The sequence below is a fragment of the Lycium barbarum genome, chromosome 12 (genome assembly GCF_019175385.1).
Source record: "Lycium barbarum isolate Lr01 chromosome 12, ASM1917538v2, whole genome shotgun sequence".
NCBI classification, from domain to species: domain Eukaryota; kingdom Viridiplantae; phylum Streptophyta; class Magnoliopsida; order Solanales; family Solanaceae; genus Lycium; species Lycium barbarum.
The window spans coordinates 41,193,995-41,206,624 of NC_083348.1; the positions used below are offsets into that span (position 1 = coordinate 41,193,995).

At 35.9% G+C, this 12,630-nt stretch overlaps 1 protein-coding gene and 1 long non-coding RNA gene across 2 annotated transcripts; both read left to right on the plus strand.

Annotated features, from left to right (window-relative positions):
• Window positions 1-991: 991 nt before the first annotated feature.
• Window positions 992-9,624, plus strand: LOC132623295 (nifU-like protein 2, chloroplastic). The gene is made up of 4 exons (XM_060338030.1): window positions 992-1,201; window positions 1,292-1,373; window positions 3,534-3,844; window positions 9,198-9,624. The coding sequence occupies exons 1-4, from the start codon at window positions 1,097-1,099 to the stop codon at window positions 9,387-9,389; spliced, it is 690 nt and encodes a 229-aa protein (XP_060194013.1). The 5' UTR covers window positions 992-1,096; the 3' UTR covers window positions 9,390-9,624.
• On the plus strand, window positions 3,852-6,606 carry LOC132623297 (uncharacterized). Its single transcript, XR_009576190.1, has 2 exons — window positions 3,852-5,065; window positions 5,159-6,606. It is a non-coding gene; the product is annotated as an uncharacterized LOC132623297 (long non-coding RNA).
• Window positions 9,625-12,630: the final 3,006 nt, after the last annotated feature.

A 12,630-nucleotide genomic window follows, 5' to 3' on the forward strand; every position in this document is an offset into this window, starting at 1 on the left:
TTTATCAAAATTTATCCTTTTTAGTTCTTTTGTTATTGTAGTTAGGTTTTGATTGTGCTTTCACTTATTTGTCTTTGCAAGTGTCGGTGATAAGTGTTCGTTGGTATTATTGTTACTAGGATTTTAGAAGGACTGCCTTAGTTTTGTCAAGGATATTGTAAATACATTATCGCTCGGATCATAGTGAAGATTTGGGAAAATCCTACAGGAAGATAGGTCGTGGTTTTTGACTCCCTTGAGCAAAGATTTTTTCACATGAAAATTCTTGTGAGATTTTATATACCGCTGCAAATACCTTCTCAAGCAAATTGCTTCAAGAATCTGATTCTTGAAGTGCATAGGAGTAACCTAATCCTAACCGTTCTCATTTAAAAAGAATGTCTCTTTCTTTTTTTCCATCTATTCCAACTTTGGATATGACATGTTTAGGACCACAATATTAAACGACATTTTGGTACAATTTATATATATTTAATTTAAGATCACAAGATTCAAATTTTTTTTTTTACTTTCTTAAATTACGTGTCAAGTCAAAAACTGACAAACAAATTAAAATGGAGAGAGTACTAAACATAAAACATCCCCTTTAAAATTGATTTTACCTTGTGCATTGGTGATATAAAGTCATTAATACCGGAAACTATAAAGTTTACAATTTTCTCATGTTTGGTTGGTCAAAATGATTTGGCAAACATTTTTCTCTAGGAAAACAAGTTCCGTAAAAATGAGGAAAATGACAGTCCAAATAAAAGTAGGGAAAACAAGTTCCATAAATGATATTTCGAGTTCATTATCTCCTCCCACCCAGCCAATGCCCCACCACTTGACCATTCCAACCCCCGTACCACCACTCCTCACCCCATCCCAACCCCCGCTACCCTCGTACCCCCACTCCTCACCCCATCCCACCCCCAATAATAATTTTTAAATTATATATAAATGTTCTTGGGATAATAGATTTTTTGATTACTTACTAAACCCTAAAAAATAAGTAACAAACTCACTTGTTTTCCAAAAAAACATGTTTAATGGAAAACATTTTCCTTCATGCAAAGACACACCGTATGTGTATTTTCATTTTATGTAGGCTAATAAGATGAAAGCAGTGATGCTATTGAATCCTTCAACTCCTCCTCGGAATTCTTCAACCCTAGAGTCCTCCTCATCATCAACGCCCTTCCCTCTTCATCCTTCTCCCAATGTATGCATACCCAACCAAACCTTCTTCTATTTTTACCCCACAAAAGGTTTTTTCTGTTGAAATATCACACTTTCTCTCTATATTTTGCAGATTTCTGGCTTCTTGTGGAGGAAACAAAATTCGTTGCAGAATACTATTCGTATTCGTTTACCGGGTGGTTCAAAGCAGCTAGGTGTGCTTTCATTTCCATTTCCATTTCCATCCAATTAAATAAACACCATTTCCTTTATTCGTTCACGATTAGTTTTCTTTAGGAGATAAACTGCCTCTTTCTATTTACTTGAGCATTCTTTCCACTTGGGATACTTTGAACCATCCGCTAATAATATTATTCTATAACCCCTATGTTTCAATTATTTGGCCCTTATTAATACTCCCTCTGTCCCAATTTTATGGTACAATTTAAATTTCGAGAGTCAAACAGTTTAATTTTGACCGTGAATTTGAGCTTGGAATCTTGAAGCTTTTTGAAATAAAATTTACATATTTGAAAACTATGTAAAAAGTACTATGTCACAATAATTGACAATTCAAAATATTTAAAGATATATGAAAAAATTACGTTCAAAGAAAGACTTGTTTGAATCTCGAAATCTGAAAGGTGCCAATAAATTGGGACAGAGGGAGTATTATTATTTGGTCTTATTATCATTTGATGAGTCAAGCCCTCAGGGATTAGCTCAATTGACAAAGGTTGATGGACTTGTGTCTGTAAAGGTAATGGCTAATTGAATGATAAAGTGTATGTTTATGAGATACATTGATGAGAAGGTTATATAAAGCATGATACCTCAACATCAATCCGTATATGTCTCAACTATTCTCAGTGTCAAGTATCTGAAACAAAGTCCTAGGATTAGAAAACAAGTAAAAGATCCGTGAGAAGTAGGAAACAAGTAATGGAGAGCATTCACAATAGGTCTTCTTCCTCTTTTACATTGGTGGTGACATGTAACAACACCCAACTTGTTGAAAACCCATTCAAAAGAAGCACGCGGAAGCTGCTTGGTGAGTATGTCAGCAACCTAGTCAGCAGCATGTATATGCTTCACTTCAACTTTTTTGTTCTGCACTGTTTACCGAAGAAAGTGAAAAACAATCGCAACATGTTTCATTTTACCCTGAAAACAGAGGGTTCTCGCAAATGTAGGTCAATGTTGTTAAAGGCGCGCTTAAACCGCATGTAAGCCCTGAAGCGAGGCTCATAACATGTTGAGTGCTTCACCTCGCTTTATGTGCGCTTCAGTGACATCATCAAGGCTCGAAGACATACTATTCCTTGCCAATGAGTCTCTGTTGAAGAGGTGACACCAGATAATTGATATCTCACTTTATCGTAATGTGTTTACAATTACTTTGTCCATATATTTGTTATTTATGCTTATTAATATTAGTCTTTGACTAAACATATATATATATATTTGTATTTTTGCACCATTGCACCTTTTTTCATTAAAACCCGCGCTTTATTTGCGCTTAAAGCCCCAACTGACCTTAGAGATTTTTTGCGCTTTTCGCTTTTGATAACACTGATGTGCACTAACATTGTCACACATGATTTCTGGAATTCCAGTTAGAGAAAACTGAAGTTCCCGACAGAGATTGATTAACCAATTACCAAGCCCATACCGAAGAACCGAACAAGAAAAACCTGAACCGAACCAAAAAAACTATGGTTCGGTATTCAGTATATACAATCGAAAATCGAAGACCAAAGTACCGAACAGAAGTTCTTAAAAAATCGAAGTACCGACACCCACCCCTACTCGAATACATAGGAGGAAGTTCTATTAAGGTACCTGAGTATGCCGCTTAACCACCTTTCAATAATCTTGTTGAAGACAATGCATAAACTGAGCAAGCTTGTTTAAAGTAAATGCAATATCTGGCCGGATGAATGATAGGTATTGAAGCTTGCCTATGAGTTGCCGATATTTGTTGGCATCAATAGGAGATAATATTCTTCCACCATCATTAGGTCAAATTGACATCTTAAACTATGTATCCATCCCAACACATTTACAAAGTTTACTGTGCCGGGATATTCCTCTTTCTTCCAACAGCCTGAAATTTGGTGATTTGAGTAGTATGCTAATTGTTTCGTGACTTCATTTGATGTTCAAGGAAGGAGATAAAGCAAGGTTGTCGGTTGGAATCTCAAATAAAATATCTGATCATGTTTTATCATAAAAAATATAATATATATCTGATGTTTTAGTTGAAAGTTAGCCGTATCTTACTTGTTTCTGTTAGTTGGTGTTTTCCAATTCTCCCTTGTTGTAGTAGGTTTAGAATGAATGTGAAATAATCTGCTTATTTGGCTGTTGTGCAGTTGTTAAGGCTGTAGTGACTCCAGATTCAGTCGCAGAGTTACCACTTACTGCAGAGAACATTGAGAGTGTATTGGATGAAATTCGACCGTACCTCATTGCCGATGGAGGCAATGTCGCGTTGCATGAGATTGATGGGAATGTAGTAAAGTTAAAACTCCAAGGAGCCTGTGGCTCATGTCCAAGTTCTGTAGTGACCATGGAAATGGGAATTAGGCGCCGTTTGATGGAAAAGATCCCAGAAATTATTGCGGTTGAATCTGTTCCAGATGAAAAAGCCGGCCTTGAGCTTAATGAAGGAAACATTGAGATGGTAAATATTTCACTATGGTTATCTATTTGTCTTTGATTCACCTAGAAAAAATGCCTTGAAAACAATAAATCTGAACTTGATAGTCTCCAAGTATATTATTGGAAAAGTTACTATTCAAAAAAGTTTATTATTGGACAAGTTAGTCATTTCCAAAATCTCTCCTTGGTCTTTTGAGAGATTGGATTTCTGGCTCTAAAACTATTTTGTTGGATTGCCTAAGTATTAAACGTAGGATTAGTTTGGGGCATTGAGATACGAAAAGAGAGTTTCAAGAATTTATTTGTGCAAAAAATTGAATTGATCTTGGAGAAGTTGTAAATTTTGATGAAGTCATATCCAGGAATCGGTGTAGAGCTGGGTGACTCCATGTTTGATAACTTCTACGAGGAGTGAAATGTGTGCTAACCAAATGAATTGGTCTTGGAGAAGTTGTAAATTTTTATGAAATCATATTCAGGAATTGGTGTAGAGCTGGTGACACCATGTTTCTATGAAGAGTGAAATGTAAAGACAGCTGAAATGCAGATTACCGTATCTGTGATCTTAGGGAAAATTATTTACATTAGTTGGGGAACAAAGTTGTTATAATGAAAATATGGGAATTGTGCTTGTGTTGGTTGCTGTCTGGCATTATGCATACTCTCCTTCCCCTTAACAGGATCAAACACGTATGTTGCAGTTTGTTCGGTCATATGCATTGGAAATTGTATGTTATTGCTGAATCAGGAAACAGTTACAGATATCTCGGGATAATACCTATTTTCGCCCTTGGAGTAGACCCATTTTTCCAACAGAACACTTGAACTTTGCTGTCCTATGACCCCCCTGTCCTTGTTCAAATTGTATCTTTGACCCCCTTATATGGAAAAACCCAACGTAAAATAGTAAGTGATAGATATGCACGGACACGTGTCAAAATAAAAAATTATTTTTTATAACAGCTCCCCTTCCTTTCCACCATAACAGGTCCCCACGCCCCCAAAAATAACCACAGGCCATTCTCCTTCTCTCCCAATTAGACTAACTAATCCCTTCTTCCCTTTCTCTTTTACCATTTTTCTATTATTCTTTTCAGTTATAAATTACACGCTTCTTTTTCTTTTGATTAGTAGCGATATCCGCTTCATCTTTTGTCTTTTTTTTTTTCCCCACTTTTATCACTCCTTTCTTCCTCCTATCGCCGGATAAGATGACCAACGAGAAAGTTTGACCGGAAAGAAGGTGATGCCATCAGAATCCCTGGATTCTTCATCTTTTTTTTTTTTTATTATTTTTTTTATACCTTTTCCCCTTCTTTCTTTTCCAACATTCTAGGTTGAAAATAGTGACAGTCGCCGGAGATGATGACGGGAATGAGAGGGGTCAATCGCCTGAGTGTTTTCCGGCAGCCCATAGCCGAGTTTTTTCTTTTCGTTTTTTCTCCCTTCACCCCACTAAATCTCCTAATATTAAATCTTAGCAAAGGACTAATTTAGATCCGGCAAGAGTCCAAGTGTTCTATTGAAAAAAAGGGGACTACTCCGGGAGGGAAATATATATTATCCCAATATTCTTAGGGCTCAAAAAAGAGTTATATTACTTGAGCCATGATATCTGATATGGTTTTGTATCCGTTATGGGTGTATTTCCATCTCCGCTAGATTTTCTTGCGTACTTTGAAGGATCCTTGTGAACTTACCATATTCCCTTTCTATCATGTTAGACATGTACATCAAGCTTGTCGGGCCTGAATTGTTGATCACAAGAAGAAAAGTCTTATAACTGTTTATATATTTATCTTTCCTTCGACCATCCCTGGTGCCAATTTATATCTATATATATATAATATAAAGCTAGGCATAGACAAAGTGATGTGACATTCTTATGACCTAGAAAATCATTTATCTTTTTTTGTCTGTTCTTTAATTTTAAAATGAAAAACTAATCTCTTAATTATTGAAAACCCAAAAGTCACTCTCTTAGCTATCTCATTTATGTGCTTTTCCAAGGTTTCAATATCCACTACTTTGCTCTCTTAATTATTTATTTATTACATATATCCACTACTTTGTCATTTGGGGAAGAACATTTAATCCCAATCATCAAAGTATATATGTTTGTTGAAGGTCTACGGACATTGTGTATTGGGCGTTCTTGCAATGTCAACATCTATTGGTTGGTGTACTAAACCTTTCAGCTTGCATCTGTTGAGTATACTGTGTGCATTCATGAATTATCGTTTGTGTTGTGCAATGGATTTACTTGATACCTGTTTTTTTTTGGCTTCACTGGACGGTTACCTTCTCATCTTGCCCGGCTGTTAAAGTCTGGAGATTTTTTCTTCACCATATATAACACAAATTCCTAAACTTCCTCGATGCTCCTTCTCAGTGGTTACATACGGTCCCTTTAGTATCTAAGTATGACTGGACGAAGACCAGTTCGCATTTGACGAGTCCTTAAACTGCATAATTTGCCTTTTGGTACCCCTCGACGGGCTCGACTCGACTATGTTTCACTCATGTTGCGTATCTCCATCAAAATAAAATATGTGGCTTTCTAAAATTTACCACATCCAAATGTATTTCCTCTTTTTTATAATTTAGGTATTTAGGCAGCTTACTTGATATGTATTGTCCCTTTGATATTTTATTTTCTATTTATTCTTTGTTCATTATTTTATGTAAGAATTTTTTATATTTTTAATTTTTTGGGAGGATACAAGGAATGATAGATTGTTCACGAATAGCGATATTGAAAAGAAAATTATCTCATCATGTAGACATTAGTTGACTATTTCTGTCATTGCCATTATTTAAATACCAGAAGCTACGGTTGGGTCGTAGTTTTTGAGAAATAGTGTCACTGAAATTATACTTTCTTTTAGACAGAAATAGTTAATTGAGAAAAAGATTCAAACTTAAATTTGTCATATTTTAAGTTTCAAGATTAGAATGTCTTTCATGAGCTTTATGGACGTCTAAGTATCTTCCCCTGTCTGGGAGAGAAGAGTGAGAACTAAGAAGGTGTGGTGCCACAATGAAAATTTCACAAGTGATTTTCTTTTTTTAGCTTCTTTACTTTAAATCTATGAGTATTATTTGTCATGAAATTTGATTTGTTTGTTTTTTGTTCACTAAAGCTTTTAAAAAGAGATTCAATCTTAAAAGGATAATCAGTATCATTTGAAATAAGAAACGAGTATTTTAAAAAGTAAATGATATTTTAATTAATATGACATACATTTTACTACTGATTAGTTATTCATTTTTTTATTAGTTAACTAGAAAAATAATACGCCAAACAAGACAAATTGATATTATCGACATGGGATATATTTTGTGATTTTAATTTCAGGAAAACGCTCAAATATGCTATCGAACTATCGGAAATGGCTCATTTACGCCACTCGTCAATAGTTTGGCTCATTTATGCCATCGCTGTTACCAAAATGGTTCATTCATGCCATTTTTCATTAACGCCGATTTTATAATACCAGATATGACACGTGGCCTCCAATTAGAGGTTCACGTTTAAATTAAAGCAGCTCAATTTTAAGTCCCAAATTAATAAAAAATTCGATCCATACACCCGACCCGCCCAAATTTCTTTTAACCCGCAACCATAATCTTATTTCCCTCTCCATCATTCATTATACTTTAAAAAAAAAAACCTAAGAGGAGTCTATTTTTTTAATCGTATAATGAATGAGGGAGAGAGAAATAAGATTATGGGTCGGATTTTTTATTAATTGGGGATTTAAAATTGGGCTGGTTTAGTTACACAATGTGGACCTCTAATTGGAGGCCACGTGTCATAGCTGGTATTATAAAACCGACGTCAATAAAAATGGCATGAATGAGCCAATTTGGTAATGGCGATGGCACAGATGAGCCATTTTGGTAACGACGATGGCATAAATGAGTCAAACTATTGACGAGTGGCATAATGAGCCATTTTCGATAGTTCAATGGCATATTTGAGCCTTTTCCGTTTTAATTTTAGCCTTTTTGTTATGCTTCCATGCATGTCTTTCTATTTCACTAAAAAATGTTGGTAATGTTTTAAATTTATTTTGACTGTTACTTTAACTTTTGAAAAATACACATAGGTTGACTGTATAAACGTATACGTTTGGTTTATCTAATGAAATTCTTTTTAAAGAAGACTTGGATTTTACATAATGTGCTTTGTTATTACTTTCGAATTTCTGGTGTTATTTTTGATAAGGTCTTTCGTGACCGTGCGAAGTGCGGACAGATTCACTAGTATACTATGAAGTTCGTGGCCTGCTCCGGAGGTCATGGCTTTAGAAGAAGGAAATGAGTTTCACTTGATTCCATTAGTAATCTGTACAAGGAAGTGATGTTAAATGAACTTAGTGCACAATCTGATAGGCCAACATTGAATCTTCTCATTCAGCCACTGAACAATAAGTTGCTGTGTAGAAAAGATATCTTTAGAATGAGATATTTTTGATAGACTAGGATATGTATTCTAGTGGTGACATCATATCTTTCTCTGGGAATCATCTGTTAGCATGTAGGCGGTAGTAAAATTGTCGGCATCTTCTCTTCTCCTCTAGAAGTATTTATTGTCATCTTTTGGTGAATAAGACTTACAATCCCGTTTAAAGAATCAAATGATTGAGTTGCTTTGTTCCAAGTTATTTACTATTATCATGAACAGAGCATTCACTGGATTCTCCATTTTCGTGAGGAGACTTAGCTGCAGGTTTCAAATTCAAATAAACCATGCTCTGCACATTTAACTACATTGCTTGTTATTCTACTTTATTTAGAATTGTGATGATATGATATGAGCTTAAATGAAGATATGGGGATTCATATAACCGACCCCAACTTGTTTGGGACTGAGGATAGTCGTCGTTGTATTGCATTCACATTGTGTCCCTGTTTTGAATTTATATTATTACATTTTATATGAATCACCACACTCAGTTCTCAGAAGGAAGATATGGGAGGGATGGAAGGGTAAATTTATCACGTCAGGGTATTGGTGTTGCAACTTAACGGCAATATGTGCTTCATAGGGTTATGCCTTCATTGTCAGCACATATACTACTCTGCCATTACCCATTTCCGCTACACTGGTTAGTGAATGACAGATAGCTTGATTACAATTTACATCCATATATAAATTATATAATCTTAGACTTCTATGCTGATTTCTAGGTGAGAAGACCTAGGATTTTATTTGATCTCATTCTACATCGACGTTCTCTCAAATCAATAATATGCTAACAAACATTCATTTTGTCATGTACAGATTTAGTCCTTGCGTTTATCTATTTTATCTTCTTTCTCTTTCTGTGAAGTTTTCCACCTAAGTTTTTATTTCAATTCCATTTTAGGTTCTTGAAGAATTAAGGCCATATCTCGTTGGTGCAGCTGGGGGAACTTTAGAACTAGTGGCAATTGAGGAGCCAATAGTTAAAGTACGAATCACAGGTCCTGCGGCTGGTGTAATTACTGTTCGTGTGGCTGTAACTCAGAAACTACGAGAGAAAATCCCAGCAATAGCTGCAGTTCAACTTTTGCAGTAGACGTGTCATAAGCCTGTTGAATAGAAGCGTGATTGGTTTAGTTCGTTTTAAGCCTTTGTACACAGGTCATGTGCCATACAATTTCATACCAGAGGTTAAAGGTGTTGCAGGCCAAATATGTACAGTTTCATTATCACGTTTTCTTTCACTCTACTCGTTTCTTTATTGTAATCAGAACCAGTGGAAGAGATTTTGTGGATATTAATTATCAAAAGAAATTATTTTTATCAGTTTATCCTTTTCTGAGCAAATGGATCTTCTGGAGTCTCAAATAGTCAAATGTTCTTATTATCAATGGATTTATAATTCACTCTGTAAAATTAATCACTGCCCTCTGGAGGAATGAAATCCAGCTAATGGTTTATATTAAGACGAAGGACTTAAAAGTGTTTTTTTCGAGATTTCATGTGTTTGGCATAAAATGACAAGTTTTTTTGGAGATTTCATTTGTTTGCCCAACCGGAGGGCCATGACGGGCACCCGGAGCTAACCCACCGGGCACCTCTCATCATACTTCTATAATCATAACTAGGTGAGCCACATGGCCTATTAACGAACTCTATGCCTCAATATTACCGTTTCCGTTGAACTAGGGCACTTTTATATCAACATCAACAAAAATGCCCATCTACATATATACAAGCCGACGAGGCAGACAAAATGACATACAAAATATAAGCCGACAAGGCTAACAGACATCTAACTGTACACAACTGTCTACGAGCCTCTAATAAGAGTATGAAACATCATCACATAGACGGGACAGGGCCCCGCCATGCCCATAAGTATATACACAAAAGAATAGTACCAACAACTGCAACTTCGAATCAAATGGAGCTCCTCTATGCAGTCTCTGAGCAAGCGGTCTATGGATCAAGTCTATCTCCCTGTCTACCTGCGGGCACGACGCAGCGTCCACAAACAAAAGGACGTTAGTACGAATAATGTACTGAGTGTGTAAAGCATAATCAATAACATAATGGAAGCATGAGAAAATAACATAAGATAGAAAAGTCCTGGGAGGATAGAGCCATTTATACCTCTAGCGACATTCATCATATTTTCTTACCCTTTTTTTTGTGGAAAACTTCCATTACATATGCTTACATATATCGTAGTACCACACACGACCGTGGAGGTTCGATGTCTCACATACACGACCATGATAAGACTCGGTGTTATACATACCTGGCCCTACCAAGGCTCAGTGTTATCCGTACCCAACTGCAGTGGTGCGCGCGCGTTAGATATCATACCCGGTCACATAAGCCCGGTGTTCTTAATAGCCATACTTAGATATATATACATAAATATACATAGGAGTACATAAGTATCATCAACATCATCGTCGTCATCGTCATTTTCATTATATCTTTCCTTAGAGGATCAACTATCATAGGATGGGACCAATAGTGTCATGAAAATATCAAGAACTGTGAGCTTTAATGATTCTAGGAAATGAAGTCATCATGGAAGACGTTATGGAATTTATGTGAAGGTATACGACAAATAGGAACATGCCTTAAGGGTTAGCCTTACATACCTCTTTGACTTCTTAACTATCTAACGTTCACCGCCAAGGCTTGAGAAATCTACATTTAAAAGGATTCATACCATGGTTAAGTCTTAAAGACACTCTTGAATTCAAACTAGAACAACTCATGAGCTAACAAAAATTGGGCAGCATTTCCCCTATTTTATCGACTTCCACCATATCGCAAAACAACTCCCAAACAACCATAATAGCATCCACAATATCATACTCAAGTAGTCATATTCAATTAAGTCTCAAAATTCATTCTCATATTCAACTTACATCAACAACTTCACATCCACCCTTTGCACAATTTTATACAACACTTCCTTGTCATCATTAATACCCTTCATAGCAAGATTATATCGATATACTAAGAATCATGACTCAAGTTAGTTTACTACTAAAAAACATCATAAAATCTACATTTAGGCCTCATCTTCTACTTTCTCCTTTCGCCCAAGTTATTGAACAACTAAGCATTCTTAATAACATGAAATAAGTACGAAAACTAACCTTTTATCTCATAAGAATGAGCTTTGGAGCAAGTTATCAACTTGAATGAAAACCCTAGCTTCAATACCCAAGAAATTCTTGAAGTCTACTAACCCTAGCAAGTCTTCCAACACACCAATATCTTGATTCTTGCCTCTTGATCTTTGATTTCTCGTGAGTTTGAGTGGAATATGCTTGGGAGAAGGTTCTAAAACTTCTAAGAGTTGTGGAGAATATGGGAAATGAAAAATATGAACTTGGGTCATATATATATAAAAAGGAAAAAATCTGGAAAAAGTGACCCGACTGGGTTATACGGACACTTATACGGTCCGTATAAGTGATCGTATAATCCCACCAGGGATTGGCCTTCTCTGGAAAGGTTATACGGACCCTTATACGGACCGTATAAGTAGTTGTATAACTCAACTTTTCCGAAGTTGTTCTCGTTGAGTCGTTCGATCTCAAATCCTTATGGCCCTATGACAGCTCCTCAAGACATTACTAAATACGCATCAACTCAACTATTGCGAAAACCTTTCCAAACATGACTTACATCTCACTTCCCTCAACGAACTTAGTTTCACATATTCATATGACTTCAAAATCTTATGGTATGCACTTTAAGATATCTAATACTTTCCTTAATCTCGTAAGGACTTCTTATTCACCTTAAGCTCGCATTAGTCTACTCACAAAGAAACAATTCGAAATTTTTGAGATGTAACAAGTATGTTCTTCATTCTATCTCTTATGTTGATTTAATTTGGAGGTTTAACAAGTCTTAAAAGTGAAGAGAATCATGGTGGAAAGGTCATAAGGTGTTGTGTTGAAGTTTTTGGCTATGGACTGATTTTGAAAGGAAGTCTTGGACTGATTTGAGTCTAGTTTGAATGAACCTCTTGTCTATGTTGTTATTGATGTTTTGGAGTTGGGTGGAAGTGTAATATAAGGGAAATGCTGCACGAATTCCGTCAACTCACCTACTAGTTCAACTTGACCTTATAAGTATTTCAACAACTTAACCTTAGTGTGAATCATGTTGAATGTAGATTTGCAAGCTCGGGAAGATACACATTGTGGTTAAGTGGACGACGAGGTATGTTAGGGCTGTCCCCTTCTTTCTTTTGGCATGACCAGAATGAATCGAAACGTAAACGAACGATATTCATAATGACTCTATTCTTAGATATACTAGAAGCTTACATTCTT